At 43.9% G+C, this 20,511-nt stretch overlaps 1 protein-coding gene across 4 annotated transcripts in view; it reads right to left on the bottom strand.

Annotated features, from left to right (window-relative positions):
• LOC126184695 (uncharacterized) overlaps nt 1–18,862 on the bottom strand; it is a 236,989-nt gene extending 218,127 nt beyond the window's left edge. For 3 of the 4 annotated variants that reach the window (XM_049927197.1, XM_049927200.1, XM_049927199.1), the window contains exons 1-3: nt 18,736–18,862; nt 17,389–17,570; nt 17,243–17,294 (exon numbers count right to left, since the gene is read on the bottom strand). In XM_049927197.1, coding sequence (XP_049783154.1) covers nt 17,243–17,294; nt 17,389–17,570; nt 18,736–18,766 — 265 coding nt within the window. In that variant the 5' untranslated portion in view covers nt 18,767–18,862. Of the gene's footprint in view, nt 1–17,242; nt 17,295–17,388; nt 17,571–18,325; nt 18,391–18,735 lie in introns of all 4 variants that reach the window. The other variant, XM_049927198.1, reaches the window with a different exon arrangement.
• Between the last annotated feature and the right edge of the window lie 1,649 nt (nt 18,863–20,511).

Below are 20,511 nucleotides of genomic sequence, written 5' to 3'. Positions count from 1 at the left end.
CCGATGATGATGATGATGATGATGATGAAGATGATGATGATGATGATGAAGGACCCCTGCCCAACACAACAGCCCATCAAACAACACAAAGGTTCTGTCATAAAACTCCGTGCGAAGATCACGAAACTGAAGGCGATACAGTGAGTCTGGAGTAGTGTCCTTGGGAAACCAATGATGGCAGGGTGAACACGGGCCGCCTCATGAAGCCAAGGTGGTGAAGTGATCACACACTGACAAAATGTCAGGTAGTGTGAAGTGCAGCTGCTGGAGCAAGAGCTGAAAGCGAATGCGAGGAGGTAACAGAGAAGAGGGATACACCCCATACTGGCGATCAAAAAGGAGTCATCGAAGAAGGAGGCACAGGATGGATGGCCATGCATGGCAGACAAACAGCATGCATATCTGCTGAGGAGAAAGTCACAGCAGTAGGACAGCAGTAGTTTGCCAGATTCTGCACACAGACTCTCAACCAGGCTAGTGTAACAGGTGCCAGTGGCCAAACGGATGCCACAATGGATAGTATTGAGACTGCATAAGAGGGACGGACATGCAGATGTGTAAATGAAACACTCATAGTCTAGTTTCGAACAGACAAGGAACAAGTACAAATGGAGGAGGGTGGTTCAATCTGCTCCCCAGGAAGTACCACTGAGGACACTGACAGACCTCATACAGTGGGACACCGAATAAGACATGTTGGAGGATGAAGAAAGTTTCCTATTGAGCATGAGCCCCAGAAATTTCGTAGTTTCAACCAACAGAAGAGCAACAGGCTCAAGATGTAAAGACAGTCGAAGAAACCAATTGTGCCACAAGATATTCATACAAATGGTTTTGTCAGTGGAAAAATGAAAGCCATTGTCAATGCTCCATGAGTGAAGGCGATTGAGACATCGCTGAAGACACCACTGAATGAGACAGTTCCATGGAGAACTGCAATAGATGGCAAAATCGTCAACGCAAAGGGAGTCAGAGGTGCCCAGTGGGAGACAGGCCATTATAGGGTTAATGGCGATAGCAAAGAGGATGACACTCAGGATGGAACCCTGAGGCACACAATTTTCCTGGATAAACATGTTCGACAAGGCAGAACCTACACGTACCTTGAAAACTAAGTCTTTTAAAAATTCCAGAAGGAAACGGGGCATGCAGCCATGGAAGCCCCATGTGTTGAGAGTACAGAAGATGACAGTCCTCCAGCAGGTCTTAGGCTTTCTCCAAATCGAAAAACACAGACACAATCTGGGATTTCTACAGAAAACCATTCATAAAATGGGTAGACAAAGTGACGAGATGGTCTACTGTGGAACAGTGCACTCGAAGTATCCACTATGCAGAGGGTAGTAAATTGCGAGACTTGAGCCACCATACCAGCCAGGCATGTATCATACCTTCCATCACCTTGCAAACACAGCTGGTGAGAGAAATGGAGTGGCAGCTAAAAGGATGGTATTTTTCCTTACCAGTCTTAGGTATGAGTATGAGAGTATCTTCATGCAAGTGTCTGGGAAACAAGCCCTCTACAAAGATGTGGATGTACTTACGAAGGAGACAGTGCTTGCAAGCAACAGAATGTTGCTGCAACATCTGAATGTGAACATCATCTGGCATTGGGGTGAAGTATCGAGATGAAATGTGTGCATTGTTTTGTTTTGTTTTAGGGCGCAAAAAGAACTAGGATCATATGCACCCATGTCAGAACTGTGTAACACAAAGACAAGTTAAAAATGACTACACATCAATCCCAATAGACTGAAGAGAAGACAGGTAAAAGCAGGGACGCTGAGAAAGGTCTATAAAATGCACCTTACAGAAACGGAGGTCCAGAACTAAAACTGAAATGGCCTTCGCCATATTGCTACAATGGATAAAAAGTAAAATGCGGTCGACAACCTATGTCTCCTTTGCTAAAATGGCCAATAACTCATACGGCAAACCCAAGCGGGAACGTTAACAGTTAAAAAAATGGGCATTCCATCAGGAAATGGTGGACAGTTAAAAGTTGGGCGCAATGTGTACAAAGTGGTGGGGGAGCGCCACTTAACAAATGGCAATGGCTAAAAAGTGTCCAATACGCAACCTAGCTAATATGACCACTTCACAGCAGGAGGGCCGAGAGGAGGTTGTCCAAGCTGCCAGGAGCTTATTACCATGAAAGGATGGCCAGTGGCAATGCCAAACTGACACCACCTGCTGACAGACCACAACACAGAGATCATCGGAGGGAATATAAGAACTAGTAGGCTGTGGTATGAAGACTGCAGCCTTGGCAGCAGCATCAGTGGACTCATTTCCTGTCAGACCAACATGACCAGGAACCTACATAAACAGCACAGTGGCTCTAGCAAGAGTGAGCAAGTGACAACTTTCCTAGACCCGTTGCACTAAGGGATGGGCAGTGTAGAGCGCACAGAGACTTTGAAGGGTGCTGAGAGTGTGTGAGCAGATGACACAATTGAAAAGCCTGTGTTGCTGGATGTACTCTGTGGCCTGATACAGAGCGAAGAGCTCTGCTGTAAATACAGAGCAGTATGCCGGAAGCTGATACTGAAAAATGTCGGTGCCAATGACAAAAGCACACCCGACATCACAGTCAGACCAAAAGCCATCAGTGTACACAAAGGTACAGTCGCAAAGGTCGTGAAACTGAAGGCGATGGAGTGAGGCTGGAGTAGTGTCCTTAGGAAGCAAATGAAGGCCAAGCCACACAAAGTCAAGGTGGTGAAGGGTTTGCACCCACCAGGAAAGTTGCAGGTAGTGTGAAGTTAAGCCACCAGAGCAAGTGCCGAAAGCCGACTCCAGGAGGTTACAGAGAAGAGGAATGCACCCCATATGGGTGATCAAAGGAGTCATTGAAGAAGGGGGTATAGGATGGGTTGCCACACGTGGCAGACAAACGGCCTGAGGAGACCTGCTGAGGAGAAAGTTAGAGCAGTAGGACAGCAGTAGTTCAGCAGCTTCTGCATACAGACTCAACTGGGCTAGTGTAAAAGATGCCAGTGGCAAAACAGATGCCACAATTGTGGAGTTTTGAGAAAGCATAAGAGGGACGGACCTGCAGAGGCATAAAGCACCCATAGTCTAGTTTTGAACAGACAAGGGACCGATACAAATGGAGGAGGGTGGTTCGATCTGCACCCCAGCAAGTACCATTGGGGACACGTAGGATATTGAGGAACCGCACATAGCGGGCAGCCAGGTAAGACACATGGGAGGACCAAGATACTTTCCTATCAAGTATGAGCCTCAGGAATTGTAATTTCAATGCACAGAAGAGCAACAGGCCCATGATGTAAATAAGGTGGGAGAAAACAAATGCACCGCCAGAAATTCATACAAATGGTTTTGTCAGTGGAGAAACGAAAGCCACTTTCAGTGCTCCATGAGTAAAGACGATCAAGACATCACTGAAGATGCCGCTCAGTGATGATGATGATGTTTGGTTTGTGGGGCGCTCAACTGCGTGGTTATCAGCGCCCGTACAATTATCCAATCTTTGCTCAGTCCAGTTTCGCCACTTTCCTGGATGATGATGAAATGATGAGGACAACACAAACACCCAGTCATCTCGAGGCAGGTGAAAATCCCTGACCCCGCCGGGAATCGAACCCGGGACCCCGTGCTCGGGAAGCGAGAACGCTACCGCGAGACCACGAGCGGCGGACGATGCCGCTCAGTGAGATTGGTCTGTGGAGAACTGCAATAGATGACAAAATCATTGACAAGAAGTCACCGGAGATGCCTGGCAGGAGACAAGCCATTATAGGGTTAATGGCAATAGCAAAGAGGACAACATGCAGGACGGAATCCTGAGGCACACCGTTTTCCTGGATAAAGGTGCCCAAAAAGGCAGAACCCACACAGACCTTGAAAACTGGGTCTCCTCAAGAAAATGAGGCAGGCAGCCATGAAAGCCCAATGTGTAGAGTACAGAGGATACCAGCTCTGCAGCAGGTAGGTAGGTTGGTTGGTTGGCTGGTTTAAAAGAGGGAGGAAGGGACCAAATTACGAGGTCATCGGTATCTTGTTCTGAAGGAAACAATGCTACAAGGGTGAGAATAAGAGAATGAGACTTACAACACAAAACAGAATGAAAGGAGAAACCACAACAACAACTGAAGGGCAACAAACACTTAAATGGACAAAAGGGCACAAGAAAACCACAAAGATGCAAGAAACAGGTAGAAGAGGTTAAAACAAGAAAGCAGGTTACCATGGCTCGCTGACCATGAGGATAAAAACGAAAAGCCAGCCACTCTGCAACACATTAAAACCTCCACCCTGAAAGCACTAGGGTGGAGAATACACAGTGGCAAAGGACATGTGCTAAAACTTAAGAGCAAATGATAAAACTCACCTGTAAAACTGTAGCTGATGAGGCATTGTCGCCCACCACCGAAGGTAGGGTGCTGGGAAAGTTAAAAGTCCACCATAGAGCAGTTAAAGGTGGGCAGTCCAGCAACAAATGGACGACCGTCACTCGTGAGTCACAGCAATACTGAGGTGGGTCCCCGCGATGGAGAAGGTAACCATGCGTCAGCCATGTATGGCCAATGCGGAGCCGACAGAACCACAGAGTCCCTGCAAGAGGTGTGCTCGGAGGTCTTCCACACATTCGTAGTTTCCTTAATGGCACGCAGCTTCTTGTGAATACTGAGGTTACGCCATTCTGTCTCCGAAAGCCATGAAACCTTACGGCGTAATACTGAACGCAGGTCAGTTTCGGAGAAACCGATCTCCATAAGCAGTTTCCGCGTAGCCTTTTTGGCCAGCCTGTCGGCAAGTTCGTTGCCTGGAATTCCGACACGACCTGGGTCCAGACGAACACCACTGAATTACTGGACCGTTCCAGGGCATAGTTGGACTCCTGGATGGTCACTACCAAAGGATGCTGAGGGTAGCACTGGTCAATAGCTTGTAGGCTGCTCAAGGAGGCAGTACACAGGTGAAATGACCAGGCTGGGCTTGAGCGGATGTGCTCAAGAGCACGAAATATGGCCGCCAGCTCTGCAGTGAAAACACTACAGCCATCTCATAAGGAGTGCTGTTCTACATGTCCTCAATAAACACAGGCAAAGCCAACATGACCATCAGCCATCGAGCCGTCAGTGTAAACCACTTCACAGCCCCAGTATATGACAAGGATTGAGAGGAAGTGATAGCAGAGAGTCGCAGGGTTAACCAAGTCCTTGGGGCCATGTGAAAGGTCCAGACGAAGCCGCAGCCTTGATGTACACCATGGAGGTGTTCATGAATGAACCTCAAGTATAGGTGGTAAAGGCAAGGACTCCAGTTCGGAGAGAATGGATCGCACACGAACTGCAATTTTTAGCCCTGACCTGGGCTGCCGATGAGGGAGATGAACTGTTGTGGGCAGGAAAAGAAGATGGTAATTCAGATGCGCAGAATTACAAATGTGTGCAACGTAACTGGAGAGGAACTGCGCACGCCTAACCTGCAATAGAGGGACTCTGGCCTCCACCAAGACGCTGGTCACCAGACTCGTCCTAAAAGCTCCTGTCACTAGGCAAATGCCACAGTGGTGCACTGGGTCGATAAACACTGAGGGTGTCACCGAACCATAAACCGGACTCCCATAGTCAAGGCGGGATTGAAGAAGGGCTCTGTAGAGTTGCAGCAGCGTAGAGCGATCTGCACCCCAATTGGTGTTTCTCAGGCAGCAAAGGGTATTGAGGTGCTACCGTCACTTCCGCTTAAGCTGACGGAGATGAGGAAGCCAAGTCAATCGGGTGTCGAAAACCAGTCCTAAGAATCAATATGTCTCCACTACAATGAGTGGATCATCATTAAGTTAAAGTTCTGGTTCCGGACGAACGGCACAATGCCAACAGAACTGCATAACACATGACTTTGCGGTCCAAAACTGGAAACAGTGGGCTAGACCCTATGACTGCGCCTTGTGGATGGCACCCTGAGCTGCTGCTAGACCATTAATGGCCCATAAAATTACAGATACACTCAATACGGAGCCGTGCAGGACCCCATTTTCCTGGATATGAGGGGAACTATGGGAGGCACCAACTTGGACACGGGAAGTACGAAGTTACAGGAAATTGTGGGTAAAAATGGGGAGCAGGCCTTGGAGATCCCACTCGTATAATGTGGCAAGGATATGATGTCGCCAGGTCATTCCATACACTTTTTGTAAATCAAAAAAGACTGCAACCAGGTGTTGGCATCTGGAAAAGGCTGTTCGGATGGCAGACTCTAGGGACACAAGATTATCAGTGGTAGAGCGACCCTGGCGGAAGCCGCCCTGACGTGGAAGTAGTAGACCACATGACTCCAGGACCCAACCTAACCGCCGACACAGCAAACGTTCCAACAGCTTACAAAGAATGTTGGTGAGGCTGATGGGCCGATAGCTATCCAATTCAAGTGGTGGATAAGCACCGGGATGATGGTGCTCTCCCACCATTGTGATGGAAAGACGCCGTTGCACCAGATCTGGTTGAAGATGATGAGGAGATATCGCTTGTAGTCAGATGAAAGATGTTTAATCATCTGACTGTGAATCAGATCTGGCCCAGGAGCTGTGTTGGGGCAATGTGCAAGGGCACTGAGTGGCTCCCACTCTGTAAATGAGGCGTTATAGGGTTCACTGTGGCGTGTAGCGAATGAGAGAACTTTCCTTTCCATCCACAGTTTGAGGGTGCGAAAGGCTGTGGGGTAGTTCTCCAACGCAGAGGCTCGAGCATAGTGCTCAGCAATCGCGTTTGCTTCGGTAGATAACACGCCATTGATGTTGATGGCGGGGACACCTGTTGGGGTCTGGTAGCCAAAAAGACGTCTAATCTTCGTCCACACTTGGAAAGGTGACGTAGGGCACCCAATGGTCGAGACGTATCTCTCCCAACACTCCTGCTTCCGTTTTTTGATAAGCTGGCGAATGCGGGCATGGACCCGCTTAAAGGCTATGAGGAGCTCCAGGTAAGGGTGTCGCTTATGCTGCTGTAGAGCTCGCCGGGGGCACCCTAAACAGCGAGGGATCACGTTTTCCACTGCAGTAACAATGGATGTAGTCATCTGCTCAACCATCACATCGATGTTACTGTGTGCGGGCGAGTCAACAGTGACTGTGGATGTGGAAGTTTCCTAGCCCGCCTTGTTTAAAGCCCATATGGACAAGTGTCCATGGGCCTGATGCTGGGGCAGTGACAGGAAGATGGGGAAGAGGTCACTACCACACAGGTCATCATGTGTTCTCCAATGGATAGATGGGAGAAGTCCTGGGCTGCAAATGAATAAAAATCAATGAACGAGTAACTATCACGAGCAACACTAAAATGTGTGGCGGCCCCAATATTTAAGAGGCAGAGGTCGAATTGAGACAGTAAAGTTTCGACATCTCTGCCTCGGCCATTAAGTACAGTGCCACCCCACAAGGTGTTATGGGCGTTAACATCTCCCAAAAGTAGAAAAGGTTTAGGGAGTTGATCAATCAGTGCAGCTTATACATTTAGGGGTATTGCACCATCTGGAGGAAGATATACACTGCAGGCAGTTATTTCCTGCGTCATCCTTAGTCTGACAGCCACAGCTTCAAGAGGGGTTTGAAGGAGCACAGTTTCACTACAGACTGAGTTTAGGACATAAACGCAAACGCCATCTGACACTCGATTATAGTCACAATGGTTCCTGTAGTATCCCTTATAGATGCGCAGGGCAGGGATCAGCATTGCCAAGAACCAGGTTTCCTGGAGAGCAATGCAGAAAGTAGGTGTAAAGCTTACCAGGTGCCACAGCTCAGCCAGGCGGTGGAAAAAACCACCGCAATTCCACTGGAGAATGATGTCATCGTGAGACTGGGAAGGCATGGAACATTCAATTAGGCAGCTTATGCCTCAGGGTCACCTGTTGCCACCAACTTATTGACTGTGCAGTCAATATCCATTGTGTCTCAGGGCCTGGTGAGATCTAGATCCTCAGCAGATGCTACAATCTCCACCTTATCCCCAGACACAGAGCTTGTAGGTAGCGGTGGTGTGGGTGCCACTGCAATTTCCTTGGTCTTAGGGGTCTTCTTTTCGGACTTTTCTCGCTGCTCCTTGGATTTCTCTGGCTGGGAGGGCTTCACCGATTCACTCTCCGGGATGGAAGATGATCGTGAAGCCCTACGACCAGCTGCTTTTGGGGACTTCAGCCACTGGCGGGCGTCATCTTTCCCATTAGCAGAAACCTGGGAAGGGAGTGACCCAAGGGACCCCTTCCTGGCGAGAGGAGCCGAAGTAGACTTATGCTTCTCCAGCTGAGAAGTGGGGACTGGTGTCCCTCATTGATGGGACCACCCGCTCATTGAGATACACAGGGCAATGTCGAGAGAAGGCAGCATAGTTGCCATTGCATTTGATACAGTGGCGAGGAGAAGGTGGACCACTGCCCTCGTGAGCATCCCTACCACAGGTTACACATTTGGCTGGGTATCGACAGTACTCTTGAGTGTAGTTGTAACAATGACACTGGCAGCAGCACATCGGGTTCGGAATATACAGTCATACTGGTAACTTCATAGCCTGCTTTGATTTAGGATGGAAGCACCAATCTGTTGAAAGTGAGAAAAAGAGTTCATGTGAGCACCAAGGATGCATCTTCTATTTTCATCACCTGACAGACTGTATTGACACTCTGATCAGAGAGGTACATTTGGATTTCTGCATCAGTGAAACTATTGAGCAGCCTAATGTAAAAAATGGTTCAAATGGCTCTGAGCACTATGGGACTTAACTTCTGAGGTCATCAGTCCCCTAGAACTTAGAACTACTTAAACCTAACTAACCTAAGGACATCACACACACCCATGCCGAGGCAGGATTCGAAGCTGCGACCGTAGCGGTCGTGCGGTTCCAGACTGAAGCGCCTAGAACCGCTCGGCCACACAGGCTGGCCGCCTAATGTAAATAACACTATGGGACGAATTCAGCATTCAGTGGGCCTTTACAAGAACAGGAGAGCTGTGGAGGTGCGAAGCTGCAAGCAGTTGTGCTTGAAAATCAGTAGTAGTCTCCAAAAGCAAAGTGCCATTTCATAAATGAGAGCAGGATTTCACAGGGCTAGCAGTTGTATCAATGCCTTTCTGAATAATAAACCGATTCATCGTAGCAAAGAACTGCCTGTCTTCAGTACATGAAACCACAAGGAACTGAGGTGTAGCTGGGAGGGTCTTTGAATTATTAGCCTCATTCCGTTTCGAAGACGTTGACTGTGAAGATGGTGATTGGCTCATTGTGAGAAAATCATCCATGATTGCCAGTGCCTCCGATGGCGCACTCCTTCCAATTGGGGATCCCCCTCAGGAGGGGCCACAAACGCCTTAGGTGATTGTTCACACCTCAGGTTACATGTCCCGAACACCTGACAGGGGGACCAATTGGCAGTTTAGAAAGGTAGCAGCTCAGGCAATCACCCCTCCCTAGGGCTTACCTGTACCAGGGGGAACGTGGGAACCCTACCTGTCAACCCAGGACTGAGAATTATGTGTGGGCTGGCCTTCAGGAATGCACACAGAGGAAGAAGAAAAAAAGAACCTCAAGTGCCTAAGCGGATGAAGGGTAGGAGAAGGCAAATGAAAGAAAGAAAGAAGGAATGAAAGACAGTGGAGAGACTCTTCTGGCGACTAAATATGCATAAGACACTTCCAACAACATCCCAGACATGTTCCCAAGTAAGAGGAAAATGAATAGCAAGAGACTAGACATGCACTACAGAAGGGAGAAGATGCTACAAAGGCTGGGGCCCAGTGGAAGCCAAGTACAAACCAGGCCAAAGAGTGGCAAGCCCCCTGGCAGGGGTATAGCCACCTTTGATGAGGTCAACATCAAGGAAGGTGGCTTGTTGCGTTGAGGTGGACCGGTTGTAGCAAATGGAGGAGAAGGTGTTGAGGTTCTGGAGGAATGTAGATAGGCTTTCCTCACCCTCGATCTAGATCACACAGATGCAATCAATGAACCTGGACCAGGTGAGGGATTTGGGATTCTGGGTGGTTAGAAAGGATTCCTCTAGACAGACTATGAAAAGGTTGGCTAAGTATTGTACCTTTCGGGTGCCTATTCGCATACCCTGGATTTGTTTGTAGCTGATGTGTTCCAAGGAGACGTAATTGTGGCTGAGGATATAGTTAGTCATGGCAACTAGGAAGGTTGGGAACCCATCAGGCATTGGGAAAAGTAGTGTTCCTTCTCGCCATTCCCACAGCTGTATTCCACCACCTACTGAAACTACACAATATCCTTGCCCATCCCCACACAACCCCTGCTCCCCACCCCTTGCCTCATGGTTCACATTCCTGTAAGAGACCTATATGCAAGACCTGTCCCATATATCCTCCGTCCCTGGTACTAATTTCGATAGCCTCTCTAATGACGCTGTCCCAGTATTTAGATGTCTATGCCAAGACCCTGGTATGTTGGAAGTCCACATCGTGATTTTAGAGCAAACAATGCTCTGTGACCGCCGACTTGGGGTACCCAAGTCGGGTGTGCCTCTGATGTTCTCGGCAACGATATTCAATGATGCGCACTGACTGTCCAATATAAGTCTTCCCACATCGACACGGAATCTGGTATATGTCGGCCTTCCGCAAACCAAGATCGCCTTTGACACCTCCCAATAATGCTTGCATTTTATTTGGTGGGCAAAAGACAGTTCCTACTCGGTGTTTCCTCAATATTCGTCCTATTTTCCCCAATAGTGTGCCAGTATACGGTATATAGGCAGTGGCTATCTCTTTCTCCGTGCCTTCTTCTGTCTCCACACGCTGTACTGTAGAGGTGGGGCGGAGAGTGCATCTGATCTGCCATTCCGAGTACTTGTTTTTCTGGAATACAGTTTTGAGCTGTTCCAGCTCTTGGGAAAGACACTCTGCGTCAGAGATGGTGTGCACCCCATTTCTGTTCGCAGGGTGGTGGCAGCTATCCGCATGCAAATACAGGTCGGTGTGCGTTTTCTTCCTGTATACCCCGTGGCCCACGGTGCCATCCGCTCTTCTTTTTGACCATGACATCCTGGAATGGTAATCTTCCTTCTGCTTCGGTCTCCATAGTGAATTTGATGTTCGGATGAATGGAGTTCAGGTGTGTAAGAAGTCTAGGAGCTTGTCCCTTCCATGGGGCCAGATCACAAATGTGTAATCCACATAATGTAGAAAACAAAAAGGTTTCCATTTGGATGATGCCAAAGTTTCCTCCTCAAAGTACTCCATATAGAAATCCGCGACCACAGGTAAGAGTGGGCTCCCCATTGCGACTCCTCCTGTTCGTTCATAGTATTCTCCATTAAAGAGAAAATTCGTGGCGGTCAGAACATGCTTGAAAAAGTCGGTCATCTTCTCGTCAAATTTCTGTGCAGTAAGCTCAACTGACTCTCAAAGAGGCACGCTGGTGAATAATCAAACAACATCAAAACTCACCAGGATATCTGAGTCTTTCAGCTTGAAGTTAACGAGACATTTTACAAAATCTTCTCTAGCTGGTTAAGCACAGCTGCTTGTCATTTCATTCTGGTAGCCTCCAGATGAACATCTGGACATTTACCCCTTTTCTTTCTGGAAGCCTTTTCTTGGGGCTGGGGCTCATTCCAGCCAACTTCACCTTCATCCTCTTCCTCCTTGTTATCCTAATCTCTATTTTCTAGTATTAATATAGCAAGAAAAACCATTAATCACATATTATATTAGACACAAAAATTTATTTACATATAACCACAGGCGGAGAAGAATGGGATCAAGTTGAAAATGATTCAGGAAAAATTGAATACTTGTAAGACAATAGGGGCAGTGGCTCAAAAGCATATTCACATCAAATGTCCGCATTTGAATACCTCACTTTGCCAAATACAAATCTTTGAACAGCATAATTCTGTTGGCACTTGTATATACTAACTACAAGTTCTTGTACATGGATACAGGAACTAATGGGTGTGTTGGTAATGCCGGAGTGTTTGACAAAACTAAGCTGAGGGAATGTCTTATTGACAGATCTATTTTGAACTTTCTTGAAGGCAGTAAGTTAGGGGACACGAATACAACAACTCCAATGGTTGTGCTGGAAGATGATGCTCTAAGCTACAACATTATGAAGTTGGAGCCTTTGTAGGGAGTCACGTAGGAAGCAAAGTTGTTTAATTACAGGCTGTCATAATGAACAAAACTAGTGGAAAGTACCTTCAGTATTTTTGCCAGCTGCTTCAGGATTTTTCTTACTTTTATACACCTACCTTCAGAAAACTTTATTTCAATAACATTAGCTGCATACACACTGCATAACATGTTAACTAAGAAGAGAAAATGTGTACACTCATCAGGAAACTGTCTACACAAGAAGAAAATTGTAGATACCTTGAGTCACAAAGTACCAACAACCTACAGGAAATGCAAACTACAGTTTGCCAACCTGTTTCTGGATGTGCAATACACGGGACAATGATTAGACGAGTTTAAAACATTTTCTAATGGTGCTGTGAAATGCCCTGGCAAGTAAATCACATTTTTTCATCAAATGCACCTACCACAAAATCAAAAGTGGTAGTTCCTCTCTCACTCCCACATGCTGCATTGCTGACATTTGTCAGTTGGTTGGTCCCTAAATTTTGGAAGTGTGACTCAGTACACTGGCAACTGGTAAACAACCTGTGTACTGGGTCCACTTTTCCGTATCTGCAGTGAACAGAAACATGCAAAATATTTGTTTTTATGTTTGGGATGTTAAACATCATAAAGCACTTCATCACCTTCATACATCTCAACTTAGTTGTTGAAACCAACAAGTGAACCTTGCAGCAGTCACATTTATGAACACATTGGATGTCCTATAGGTGCAGCAGTGCTAGCATTCTTATCAGTTACATTTCTCCTTGCAGTAAATAGATGAAAATATCTGTCTTTGATCAAATCTAGAGCTACACCCTAGAGTGGATCATATAAATTTGACGAAAGTCAAGCAATGAAAAATCCAGGATGGAATGCAACAATATTATGAGAGGAAAGTTGCCACTCACCATTTAGTGGAGATGCTGAATCACCAATAGGCACAACAAAAAAATTTTCACAGTTAAAGCTTTCGGACAATGGCCTTTGTTAACAAAACACACACACACACACACACACACACAAACGCAAATTTGACAAAAGGCGATATTTGACAAAGTTTCCTATTACACTACGTCAAATATATTTGTACAACAAGATAATTTGTATCAGTTGCATCTACTATTTCTTGGCTTGTCACTTCAGGTGGCAAGAGATCTTAGCTAAGATATTGGTTTCAGGTGGGAAGATGCCTATCGGTCTGAACCTTTCAGCGGCCTTTTCCACAGTTGCAGACTTCTGAAATGATTGATTTAGCAGGTCATCAACATGACAATTGGTACCTGACTAGCATGTGTTACTGCCCAGTTATCACACAAGACAGAATAACAATAATTATTCAGAGGGCTGAATAAGTTCCAGTCAAGAGGGTGCACTTTTCGACTGCTACGGGATGGCCGACTGCACATGTTACTATTGCTACATTTGGCCCAGGTGATTGATTGCAGGGAAATGTGTGTGATATGGTGGGTAGATCACGTAACTAATGAGGAGATATTGAATAGGATTGGGGAGAAGAGAAGTTTGTGGCACAACTTGACTAGAAGAAGGAATCGGTTGGTAGGACATGTTTTGAGGCATCAAGGGATCACAAATTTAGCATTGGAGGGCAGTGTGGAGGGTAAAAATCGTAGAGGGAGACCAAGAGATGAATACACTAAGCAGATTCAGAAGGATGTAGGTTGCAGTAGATACTGGGAGATGAAGAAGCTTGCACAGGATAGAGTAGCATGGAGAGCTGCATCAAACCAGTCTCAGGACTGAAGACCACAACAACAACAACAACAACATGGTTATCTAATATCAGCAAAACTGTGTTGCAATTTGCATGCTTCCTGAACAGCTCTACATACACTAGAAATGTATCTGTGTTCATGTACCCTTAATCAGCCCACATCCAGTTGGGGCATTTTTCATCAATATAGGATTCCATCTTTTCAGAGCAAATATGAAAAATAATGGAAAATTTATGAAACTCTTACAGTGTGCAACAGTCATTCTTTATTTTGGTCAGCTGAAACATGTTTTGACACCTGTCTCACCTCCAGGAGCAACAAGTTTATGCATATTCTTTGGAACTATTAGAACACCAATTTCACCTGTATTACACATCCAGTTTGGTGGGAACTCATACTATCTAAAGACTTCAATTGAAGTCTGAAAATAAATAGCTTTCTGCTTATTATTGACACCTATGTTCTAGAAATAATGGTTATCCTTGGTGCTTTCAGGGATGGAATTTCTTTTCATGAACTCTTTTGCCCAATCTCAATCCATCCCACACAATTTTGTTTCCTGAGCGAACGCATGAAATTTTCAATTCCTTTCCGCAAACTCAAAAGACAAGGAAGTCTAGAGATTTTCAAAATCACAATGTAAATCTTAGAATCTAGGTCTCTGTAGTGTTTGACCATTTCTTCTTTTCCCTATGGCATTAGTACATGTTTGACACATCCCTGAGATGGGACATCTCAGTCAGTTTTCGGAAATACAGAAACGTCCGATCCCGCCCTTCTTCTTTGACCCATGATGTCACAAATATGGTGGAAACAAAACAAACACACACACTTTCCACAAGAAGCCTAATGACACTAACGGGACAAGCGCGGGAAATGGGGTGTTTTGGGTGGGGGGGGGGGGGGGGGGCAAACTAAATATAAACAAATTTAGACGCCTTGCGTAGCTACAACGTCTAAGTGAAGACAGCCATGCATGAATACCCACCCACTTCCCCAGGGGTCGTAACCCCAGCAACCCATAGAAGATAAAGATGCTTCAGTAGCTGATTAGTGTTTTTTGTCTTTAAAAAAAAAAAAATCTCACGGGATCGAACGAACAGGTCAGAAAGATAAATATAATAAACTAAAACAGATAATTAAAATAAGTAATAAGCATTTTTAAATTTAAAAAATCTCACGAGATAGAACGAACAAATCAGAAAAGTAAATAAAATAAGATAAAACAGAACTGGAGACAGCCACACTCAAACCAAACTCCGCGCCGTCATGACGTCACACACGACAACACCCTTACGTCACGGGTCAAAGCCGACGCGTGGGATCGGACGCTTCTGTCGACCCCAGTTTTCAATCCCTTCTGAACTGTTCCTTCATCACCACCAGGTGCACAGTCAATTTCCCCTCTAAGACATGCCATTTTCCTTCAAGAGTCATGCCTCTTATTAGTGCCTCTGTCTGTGGCTTCAGACCAAAATTATCTCATTAGTAGTTCCTAAAGTGAGTGGGTAAAGTGTTAGAGATACATGTCAGATGTGATTTTGTATTCGACAAAACACTAAAAAGCATTTTTGAAGTGCAGGAATGATGAAGACATGAGGTTAGACAGAAGCCCACAATGAAGCTGTGCCTCATATGCAACATCAACTAACTAACAAGGTGTTACGCAGCAACTTCAGTACATAATCCTCCATGGTTATGGATATCGTCACATTTAACGATTTAGATTTTAGTTCATACACGAGCTGGTGAATACTGAAATCTTATATATATATACCGAAAAGTATGCTTTACCTCTTAGTTCAAGGCACACAGCTTATTGACTATGGAATTCACCATATTGACTTCCTGCTCAAATGACTGCCATTTCAGTGAGCAATAACACACTTGTGAAATGCAACAAGACCTTTGCCCCCACATACCAAACAAAAAAATTACACTGGATGGGACCACAAGAAGAAGTAAAGTTTTGTAGCTTCTATCAACCACTTCATCACCTTCCAATCTAACAGACACTCGGATTAAAATAACTGACTGATAGATTGAAGTGATAGTGGGCCATGCTGCCAGCATGAAACCAGCCACAGCAGATGAGGCTCTGGATGTATTTATGAAAACAGGCAACACAGCAAGCATATGGCGCTCGAGAATGAGCTGCGATTTTATGGTGGCTGGCCCTTACCACTTGACTCATTGAAACATCTGTCAAGGTAATTTTAATATGAATATAGCCCTAGCTCTACACAACACATCAGCCTGTCACAACAACCTTAATCTGCAAAAAATAGCTTGTGACATTCACTGGCTTTGCCAACTCACAACCAAACTCTGAGTGTATTTAGCAACGACTTCTTCAGATGAAATAACAGTAAGTCTACCATGTAACTGGAGGACAACCTTCCTCCATGAGTGGAAGAGGTAATGTACAAAACTGACTAATGTTCACCCATAAGCTTGTGTGTGTTACATCACAATTAGTAGCAGCAGTTATAAAATTTAAGTAGAGCTGTATCTGAATTTTTACTGTTGGACACTTCGTTCTTCAACCGAAAAAAAGTGCTTCTGTGCATATATGCCATCTTTCCAAAATATGTAATATATGCACATGGCACAATCTTGAAAGGAAAACTACAACCACTGTCCACCCTAACCTACAATTATACCCAAATTACCCCACATTCATAAGTCTTAATTTTCTAACATACTACAGGTGACTTTTCACTAATTTAATGAAAATTGTGTGTACCTTCATTGCATTACTGAGAGAAACATCTATTTCAAAATGGCACTACCACTGTGGCCGGCAGACTTAAATCACATTATAAACATCCGTGAAATGTAGCACATATATTTAATTTGATTATGTAGGAAGATTAGAGGAAGAATTATGAAAATACTCATTTACACCCACATACCCCAATCAACCCTACAGGTGAATTTTGAGTGCAGACAGCGGAAACCTTGACAGAAGACAGCAGTCTGTTCGTTTCTGCCTGTGAGAAACCAGATGCACTAACTTACCTCTACCACAGCCTTACTTTACACCATAATATATGGGCACTGTGTGTAACAAATGTCCTGTGAGTGCAGTAGTATTCCTCATGGCAAAATGGGAAGATACACACGAATAGAATAAAAGTAACCATGAAGGGAACTGTGTCAATTCAACTTTTATAAACAAACACCACTTCTATAGCACACCACTGGTACTGGTATTTACCTATGTAACAATACAAAATTTAAAAAAAAAACTTACAAACACCTTAAAGGATCAACATCTCTAGACTATAGCAAAATGCATTCCACATAGCAATGTGAATCAATAACATCTATGAAAGAGAAAGCTAAATATGCTCAACCAGCTTCACCAGTATCCAACATTGGTTATTTCCATTGTGCAACTTACGTGTGAGGTACAGTTCGAAATACATGTCCTCCAGGAATGCAAAAGGCTCATCCTTTAGGGCGTGCAAAAGAAGAAATAAAACAAAACTTAATGCAATGTAAAGTTAACTTAATTCATACACAATTTAATTTCTGCTGTGAACTTACCTTTGCTGATGCAATCAGTGCTAGTGCAATATTCACTAAACTAAGAGTTTTCCTATGCCTCTTTAGCGAATACAAAACTTGGTTCCAAGTGACTTTGCGAAAAATAGGCAGCACATGTTCTTCTACTTCATGAAACCTAAATCTTCTGCACAGTGTGGCAATATTCGCCTCAAGTAAAGCACCTACAAATCAAGCACTCAAGTTAACGATGACTCTGCTAACACAACTTTAATAATCTCTAATAATTATCGATTTCACTCTAACAGTACTAGCCTTCACCTTTACAGACGACTACATTTTTAGGGAGGTATGTGACATAGCATTAACGAGTCATGGTAATTAGTTGGTTGATTCTGGGAAGGGGACCAAACAGTGAGGTCACTGGTCTCCAGATTCAGGAAGGGTGGGGGAGAAAGTTGGCCATGCCCTTTCAAAGGAACCATCCCGGCATTTGCCTGAAGCAATTTAGGAAAGCACGGAAAACCTAAATCAGAATGGATGGGTGCAGGTTTGAACCGTTGTCCTCCTGAATGTGACTTCTGAGTCAGGTTGAATCAGGTCTTTCACACAGATTAACGATAATAGTCGAACATAACAGTTTTCTCAGGGAACTGAGGAGGAAGGGGGATTGGCATTAATTTCTACCAACATAACAGGAAACGTTACAGGTACCAAACACAAAAAAAATCAACATTATCCAGATTTATGATTTATTTTTCACTGTGTACTTAAATTCAAACTCAACATATGGGACACATACACCTGGTACATTTCCACACAAGATGGGTAAACTGTGTGAAATGAACTGTTCGATAGGATTCAACTATTACCAGTCCTGTAAATCACATCTGATAAGACTTATACGTCGTTCAGTGTATTCAAATGAATTTCTATCAACTATTAAACAATTGAGTCAACAAAATTTCTAGATACCTACCTTGGCTAAAAGGACCCATTCTGTTCGTTGTTTCCAATTCTTGGAAATTCAGTTACTGAAAAGTGCTAAGAATCGAGTCGACGATTACAATTTTGTAAATTGTAACTAAAGAGTGGGACTAGGAAGAACTTGTAAAAATTCTCCGTTTAAATTCACAGTACACGAGACGATTAAAAATTAATTCTTGGATAACATTGCATACATCATACTTAAATAAAACTCTACACACATTACCAGCAAATATTCCACTTGGCCAGTCCCTCAAACCATATACATAAAATAACTAGTACATTCAAAACGGAACATAAACACTACATTCAAAACGGAACATAAACACTGCAATAAAATACTTTAAAATTAGCGAATACTCAAATTTAAAATACTATATCCTGCCACTTTAATATACTTACGTTTCTCTTTATGTGAAATTCGTCGTTCCATGATGCAATTCTAGCCACTTGTTGAATTATACAATTCTCCAATATGTAAACATTCGTTCCGTGCACTCAAATTCATGTCTACGCGCCAGACGACATGTGAACAACTGCCGTATTCGACCCGAACGATCTATCGATAGTGTGAATCTTCGATGATGATCGGCGTATTTATGTTTTATGTATTTATTCAATCAGAGGTCATCTTACGATGATGCGGGATTTGCCATCATAATATAATAAAAATCAATAGCTCATATATATATATATATATATATATATATATGTGTGTGTGTGTGTGTGTGTGTGTGTGTGTGTGTGTGTGTACACACACAGAATTAAGTATGTTTTGCGAGGATAGGTCTGGTGGTCGGTCATGGTCTTGGAAGAATTCGCCAGAAACGACTGAGAAAAATCAAGATTACCAGAGATGATAAGGACAGTATCTTTAACAACTGTACCGCTTAATACGGTTGGACCATACTGTGCAATGTACCCTTGAGTATACACCATTTATATAATATAACACTAAAGCACAAACAGGCTATTATGCCCACAGAATCTCCTTCAGTCTCTTCGAGAAACTGCCTCCAGACCCGTAAATACGCTACTACCACAACCAACTTTTGCTACTGTGTCCCATGCAAATCACCATGTCTTTCCTGCATTTCGTCTCTAGAACTTACAAGGGAACATTCCCATGTGTCAATGAACGATCTTAAATAAACTTGGCGGTGTGTACAGGGAGAAGATAATCCTCTACGTTATTTTCTTCAAAACTGTGTAATCATCTTAAAAAAATGGAAAATTTGCATATTATCCCACGTCCTTTAATGAATTTTACAAAATGGAAACTTTTGTTACAACATAAATTAAAGAAGCTTTCACACCACATACATTCATGTGTAATAAAACTTTTTTCCAAAAACACCATTTTAGGAAAATTAAATCGTACAAAACGTGCTGTCAGAATATGCGCCAATGTACCTCATTAAAATATCTAACCGTACATGATTACTCTAATTATTCGTTGTACAGAGTTTTGTTTCATTATGTAAATGGTAATTTTACGTTTTCAATTCACTTTTTTGTTTTTTAGTTTACTGTTTCACAAAACTTGTATTCTGTTAATTGAAATAACCCATTACTAAGATACAAAGTCTTTACAATAATGACAATCCTTAAAGATATGCTTACAACATAACGCATTTGTGTACCATGCACACAAAAGAACGACATTTCTTCACACGATACACACAATAAATAGGACAAGAAAAAACAAAATGCAGCAGGCGTCGCAAATTGTGGTGGGCGATCTTCTACATCCCGGTTTGCTCCAGGAAAACCTTGGTGAAGAGAATTGACTGTGTACTAGTGACTGCAGCTTGATTATATTGTTCCTCAAGTGGAGATTGATATCATATTCGAGCAGCAGAATTAGATCTGAAAAATCATCTCACAAAGTTCTCCCAACATCGAAAGTCATATAGTCCAATGGCTGTACCTGTCCCATCAAGCCTTTTGGGCTCACGAGATGTACAGTTTCCTTGTCCTCAGATATGACACTCAAAAACGATCATTCACACTGGCCACGCCAGGATTCTAACAATAATACAGGTTTTGCTCCCGCACTGAGAAAGAAAACTTCTGTCAAATATCTTTTGACATGGTCAGACGTTAGTTTACCAAATTTTAATGCAGCCACAAGGACACTAGGACCTTCAAAAACAGATTGTCTGATTCTCAGTCCAG

Source organism: Schistocerca cancellata, chromosome 4, assembly GCF_023864275.1.
Source record: "Schistocerca cancellata isolate TAMUIC-IGC-003103 chromosome 4, iqSchCanc2.1, whole genome shotgun sequence".
In the NCBI taxonomy this organism is placed as follows: Eukaryota; Metazoa; Arthropoda; class Insecta; order Orthoptera; family Acrididae; genus Schistocerca; species Schistocerca cancellata.
This window is presented reverse-complemented; position numbering and strand designations above follow the sequence as displayed.